At 40.2% G+C, this 6,534-nt stretch overlaps 2 protein-coding genes across 4 annotated transcripts in view; one reads left to right on the plus strand and one right to left on the minus strand.

The window, feature by feature from the left end:
* Positions 1-1,414, plus strand: part of CGAS (cyclic GMP-AMP synthase) — a 25,225-nt gene extending 23,811 nt beyond the window's left edge. For all 3 annotated transcript variants that reach the window (XR_008994465.1, XR_008994463.1, XR_008994464.1), the window contains exon 5: positions 517-1,414. The gene's annotated coding sequence lies outside the window, so the exon portion shown is untranslated. The remainder of the gene's footprint in view (positions 1-516) is intronic.
* The window catches only part of DDX43 (DEAD-box helicase 43), a 14,291-nt gene extending 8,456 nt beyond the window's left edge, over positions 1-5,835 (minus strand). Inside the window, exons 1-4 of the mRNA XM_036916203.2 lie at positions 4,192-5,835; positions 2,250-2,305; positions 1,440-1,566; positions 487-615 (exon numbers count right to left, since the gene is read on the minus strand). Coding sequence (XP_036772098.2) covers positions 487-615; positions 1,440-1,566; positions 2,250-2,305; positions 4,192-4,417 — 538 coding nt within the window. The 5' untranslated portion in view covers positions 4,418-5,835. The remainder of the gene's footprint in view (positions 1-486; positions 616-1,439; positions 1,567-2,249; positions 2,306-4,191) is intronic.
* Between the last annotated feature and the right edge of the window lie 699 nt (positions 5,836-6,534).

Here is a 6,534-nt window from a genome sequence, read left to right on the forward strand (position 1 = left end):
AATATACACCATAGATAATTCCAAGTGAGAATTTGATTTAAAATTAAACAAATTTTAAAAGTCCATCACTTAAAGAATTTTATACTTATTAAATGTTTTTTCCCTTTTCATTTTGCCCTTTGCAGCCAGGACACTCACTCCAAGATCAATTTTTGCCTAATCACAGCAACAATGTTAACATAGGGCTGGCATGTATATATATTCCCTTCATTTTCCCCTTGGGCCAATTTTCTTTTTATTTCATTAAACTTTTGCAGTTACCTCAAATAAGACAAGGTGTAAATAAGTGTATTTATATTTAATTTTCCATTTATAGCATAAATCACAACATAGAAACTTTCATGTCCTGGGACTAATGGCAGCATTTCAAGTTTTACTATCATTTTTCATATAGATTTCATTACTAAAATTAATGCATTTGATACAGAATAAAAACCTCAATTAAGAGAAACACCACCACATGTAAATGTTGGGTGCAGCACTAACCTGACCACTTTTTTCTTTCCCATTTTAAAGCATCTTCTCGAATTTGGTCCCAATCAATCAATGGCTGACCTGCAGCTCTGTCATCTGACCTTTCATCTCTTCTACCAGAAGGTTGGAATGCAACAATATCTGTTAAAAATATTTTTACCAAATTAGTGTCAATGCAAATCCTAACTGCTACACAATCCTTTAAACCATTTACTATTTTGTGTTTTAATAACCAGGCAATAATGCTTGAAATTTAGTTTTTTAGAACTGCAGTACCATGACAATTCTGTTTATGGTTTTTGTAGTTATTTACTTCAGATTTATGAAATGGAAAAAAAATTTAATTTACTGGGGGAAAGTTAAATAGCATAAGATGGGTTAATCAATCTGCTAATAAATCACACATATCACTTCATCTTTACAGTAGTCTTGTGAGGCAGGTGTTATCCTAGATTAATGGATAGTCTTAGATGCTTCTCCCAAGAAACATGGAAGCAACGTTGCCATCTGGACCCAAGACTGTTCTTTTTACATCCTTGTTGCCTCTGGAGATGGTTCAATACTGGCTTTTGCTCTAGTCCAAGCAGATTTGAGTTTTGTGTAAATACCAAATAACTACGCAGTTTTCAAAGTCAGTCATGTTCCAGGGAAGAGAACATGAGAGACAGGAATCCAGGACTAATCCTTTCTACCACTCATAGAAATGTATTCAAAAGTTATTTTGTTTTTTTTTCCTTCACTCATTTGTGGTTAAAAGTAAAAGTGCTAGGCTTAACCACAGAGATTAAGTGTTTTAATTTGAGGAAAAAAGTATTCTTGGGTTTCACAGAAAAATATCCTGTAACTGACTAGACTTAAAGATGGCACTCTGAAGCTTTATTATCAGGAAAAAAAGCTATTATATGGCTTATAACACAAATGAAATTTAAAAAATTTTACAGGCTTTATGGGCAACAATTACTTACCGACTTGGGGTTCTGATTTGCGGCTTTCTTGTATTTTAACAAGATTGTCTATCATTGCTTTTGCTTTTGTCTGCATTGCTTTGCTGCCAAAAATTTTGATCTCTGCCTGGGAATGCCCTTTTCTTATCTAGGTACAAGAGGTAAAACAGGTGGTTGAGACCGAAGTCCCTTCACCATGCCCCCTTCAAAAATCACTCAACTTCAAGTAGGATAGAATATAAAGTAAATTATAGTGTTGGTTTCAATCAATGTCTGAGATATTACGGAAGACTCTTATGCAAGAAAAGGCCCTAACACCTGATTTGTGTTTTAGAAAGACTGACATGGGGCCACAGGGGAGAATGGCTAGTGGAGGACAAAGCTGGAAGCAGAATGGCCAGTTAGGGGAGAACACCCCAGGTGACGTAGGTTCCCCCTGAGAAATACAGGAACTGGAGAGGACTCAGGGAGGGACTGGTTGTAGGCTGAGAGGGACGTCATTGATTTTTGGCTTAGGAACCTGGGGAATGATGTTGCTGCTTCCTGAGACTGGGGACACAGGAGCAGCTCAAAAGTTTGAGGGGTGGGGGTCAGGAAGGGCTTGATGGGCAATACTCCCCAGAGATTCAGTGAAGAGTATCTCTAACAATTCTTACCCCCATGAGTCAAAAAACCTAGACTTGGGATGGACCTCTGCTTAGATGAGTTCTTGTAAAGAATGGCAGTGTAACAGGTTTGACAACTTACCTGAATCACCCAGAAGAACTGAGCAGAAACTAGAGTTAGGAACAAACTACACTCTTTCAGGATTTAAGAACACAGACCACTTACTTGTATTTTGGTGTTTGTTGTACTTTGGATATCTCGTACTTTTGACCCACCACGACCTGTTTTTAAAAATAATTTTTTTAAAGAAGTTGAAACTAACAAGGGGGATTTATCTACTTTCTGCAAAGAACCTTTTCTAGTTCTTTCTCAAATCATCTGAACAGATTCCTAGGGTCCAGTGGTCACTTTCAGTCTGGAAAGGGGAACCGAGAACTTTCTATTGCAAATGTTGGTGGGTGGAAGGAGACTCCTTCCACAGAGGGAAATACTGAGGATACATCATCAGCCCAAGCAAAAACTAACTGGAGCCCAAGTCTTGGCAAGGATGTGGAGAAACTGGAAGGCCTGCACACTACAATACAACAACAAAAAATTCCAATTAAAAAAACAGAGGTCTTGAGTAGACATTTCCTTAAAGAAGACATACAAGTGTCCAACAGGCATCTATGAAAAGGTCTTAAAACCCAGGGCAATGCAAATCAAAACCACAAAATCACCTCATGCCTGTTACAGTGGCTGTCATCAAAGACAAGAAATAAGTGTTGAGGATGTAGAGAAAAGGAACCCTTGTGCCTGTAGGTGGGATTGTAAACTGGTGCAACCACTATGGAAAACAGTATGGAGGTTCCTCAAAAAAATTGGAACTACTATGATCCAGCCATACCACTTCTGGGCTTTCATGCGAAAGAACTGAAATCAGGATCTCAGTGACATATGCCCTCCCATATTCACTCAGCATTATTCACAATAGCTAAGAGGTAGAAACAACCTAAATCAACAGCTGATGGGATAAAGAAAATGTGGTATATACAATGGAAGATTTCAGCCTTAAAAAAGGAAACCCTTCCATTTGCAACACGGGTGACCCTTGAGGACACTATGCTAAGCATAATAAGCCAACCACATGCAAAAAAATAATGCTACTTCTAAGGGCTATCTAAGTAACCAAACTTATAGAAAGAAAGTAAAATGCCAGGGATGGGGGAAGGGGGAAATGGGAAGTCGTTCAATAGGTAGATTCAGACATGCAAGATGAAAATGTTCTAGAAATCTACTATGCAGCAGTCTTACGGTTAATACTATACTGCACATTTAAACTCATTTTATGGAAATTTGTTGTATTTACCACAATTTAAAAAAAATGGATCCAGAACCAACATCAAGTCGTGCTCTCTAGCACGGTGCATTTCACAGGTGTTGACTAGTTGTTGAGAGTGTAAGTGATATTTATTGCAAACCTAGTGGCTTTCATTTACGGAGCGTCACTCTTCAGACCTTTGAGCCAAGCCTCCTTGAAGGGGTCAATGAACCTGTGGCTGGTCTAGCAACCAGTCTTCTATTGCTCTACTTAATATCACACAAAATCTGTGTGTCTTTTCAAAAGAGATTAAAAGGGGAGTAAAGCAAAATATTAGCTTCTATACCTAATGGGCAAATGCTGGAATTTATCCTCAGACCTAATGGCAATAATGGGGCAAGTCTAAATTCCAATCATTACTAAATGCTTTTCAAAAATGAACTTAAGATATACTAAGAAAAAAGATCCTGATTTTCAGATCAATCCTATCAAGTTAAACTAAGTTCAAGATGTGGCTAATGCTCTGAGCAGCCCTATAATAATATCCTACACTTTCTCATCTTTGGTTATTGGCTCAAACAGACGGATATCAGCATGCTTTCTGGATCATTTCGGGGTAAGCTGTCAAGGGTCTGATTTTCATCTCAAAGATTTCATAAATCTAAGTTTGCTCCCCGCAACACCATCTCTAAAACACCACCTCTGAAATATTAAAAGGTGCATTGAACGACATCGTTCTAGCACCAGAAGGCATTAAAGACATCGCAGGGAGAAACCTTGAGTCTCGTTAGGCAGTAGCTGATTGGAGGCGAGGCGGGCGGGCGGGCGGGGTGTTCTGCCCAGTCCCGCCGGCGCACCCCCTCTCACCGATCACCGTGCCGACCCAGTCGTTCCTCAATCCAAAGCACAGCGGCTCTTCTTGGGGGCCGGCGGGGTCCCTGCGGCCGCCACCTCTGCCGCCCCGACTGCCCCCGCGACCGCTTCGATTCGGCTCCTCCTCCGGCCCCCTTTCCGGAGCCTGGGACATTGCCGAGCTTCGCCGAGAAGCAACGACCCCGGGAGAGGCGTTGGCGTATGCTTCTTGCCTAAACATGGTTCCGTGAAGAAGATCCGGCGCGTTCGACGTCGTTCGCGGCCGGCTTTGCACGTCCCGACCGCGCCGTCGGAGACTGGTCCTCCGAAGCCGCCACGCAGCCGCTTCTCCAGGCGCCCGCGCGAGGCCAGCCCGCCCCGCACAGGCCGCCCATTGGTGGACGAGACGTCGGGGGAGGGGCCGCTCTCTCAGTCAGGGCGCCCTTTGAACCAGTGAGTGCGTGGAGAGTCTGTTTCTTTCTGGGCGTGGGACTTCCCGCGCTCCCTGCGCTTTGCCCTGTTGAGCTTCCACCCCTAGCAGCCCGCACTTCCGGGGCTACAAACGTGTTTAACCGTGGCTGGTAAACATCAGTCACAACCTGACCCAATGCATACGTAAAATTTTTGAAACAAAAGGTTGACAAAACAGCCTTGCTTTTGCTAAGAGTTTTACCATTGCTAGCAGTTTTGCCAAGTGAGCAGCACTTTGACATATTTAAGCCGATATTAGTTTTTAAAATGTTGGTTGTAATGCACAAAATTTAATGACCCACAGTTTAGAAATCTCTGGCCTGAGAGTCGTTTCTTCAAAACTTAATATTTGCTGTCGTTTTAGAGCTAATTAAATAAATTGAATAAATGCTTGTAGCACTCCCATCATTGCAGTGTGGCTCTGTGGCTGGACATCCAGTTTTAGGGGTGCAAGCAAGCTGGGAATGCTTCTGCTTTCTTCAAACTGCCTGAACAAATCTCAGTTCAATCATTCATCAAACATAGTAGACATCTATTATAATGCTAGGCACCTGTCTGTGCCTAGGACTGGAAAATGAAAGTATTAGACCTGGTTCATCTCGGGTTGAATGGGTTAACTCACATGGATTAACTATAACTCTTAATATGATCATCTGTGTATAAATAGGATTACAGTGCTAATGGAGCACCCAGGAAACAACAAAAACCTAAATGCACATGTATGTAATCTCCATTCTCGAATCCTTAATATGAAATGGATAGTATTCATGATCTTTAGAAACGAATTTTGCTGAATTAATTTGCTAATGTTTTCTTGAGGATTTTTGCATCTATCTTTATGAGAAACATTTTTCGTAGTTTTTTGGCAATGTCTTTCGTTTTGGTATTGGGCCAGTGTTAGCTTCATAGAATGAGTTAGAAAAATTCTCTTTGCTTCTATTTTCTGAGAGGTATCGTGGAAAATTGGTATAATTTCTTCTTTAAATGTTTGTTAGAATTCACGAGTGAACAAGTCTTGTTTGACAATCTCTGTTTTGCAAAGTGTGGGTAAAACTGAAACATATCCAGAGTATCTGGCCTGGCTTTAGTTCATTTGCATATCCTCAGGGGTGGAGAAGAGGGTGTGTCTGAACCTGAGAGGTTAGGGGGAGGGGCTTGCTGGCTTGCTGGCTTGCTTCTTCAGGAGCAGAAGAGGGAGATGGACCCGGACTACAGTTTGTAAGCAATAAATGGGTTTTAAATTTTATTTCTCCCTTTGACTGATTTTGGTTTTTAGAGGTATTTTGCCCCAGGATTTCCTCTCCCCAGACTTACACAAAGTTATTAATTATTCAATTTCTTTAATAGATATAGGCCTATTCAATAGTTTATCTATTTCTTATTGTGTGAGTTCTGGCAGATTAAGTAGTTCAAGCAACTGGTTCATTTCATCTAAATTCTCAAACTTGTGGGCCTAGACTTATTCATAATATCCCTTTATTATCTTTTAAAGTCCATGGAATCTGTAATGATATCCCATCTTTCATTTTGATATCAGTAATTTTGTCTTCTCTCTTTTTTTGTTAGCTTGGCCAGAGGCTTACTGATTTTACTGATTTTATTTTTCCCCAAAGAACCAACTTTTGGTTTAATTGATTTTTCTGATTTCCTGTTTTCAATTTCATTGATTTATGCCCTAATTTTTATCATTTCTTTTCTTTTGCTTACTTTAGATTTAATTTGCATTTTTTCTAGTTTCTTAAGGAGAAAGCCTAAATGATTTATTTCAGATCTTTCTTCTTTCCTAATATATGCATTCAGTGCTATACACTTCCCTCTAAACACTGTCTTCACTGCATCCCACAAATTTTAAATTGTGTTTTCATTTTCACTTAGTTCAAACTATTT

Source organism: Manis pentadactyla, chromosome 16 (assembly GCF_030020395.1).
Source record: "Manis pentadactyla isolate mManPen7 chromosome 16, mManPen7.hap1, whole genome shotgun sequence".
Classification (NCBI taxonomy): Eukaryota; Metazoa; Chordata; class Mammalia; order Pholidota; family Manidae; genus Manis; species Manis pentadactyla.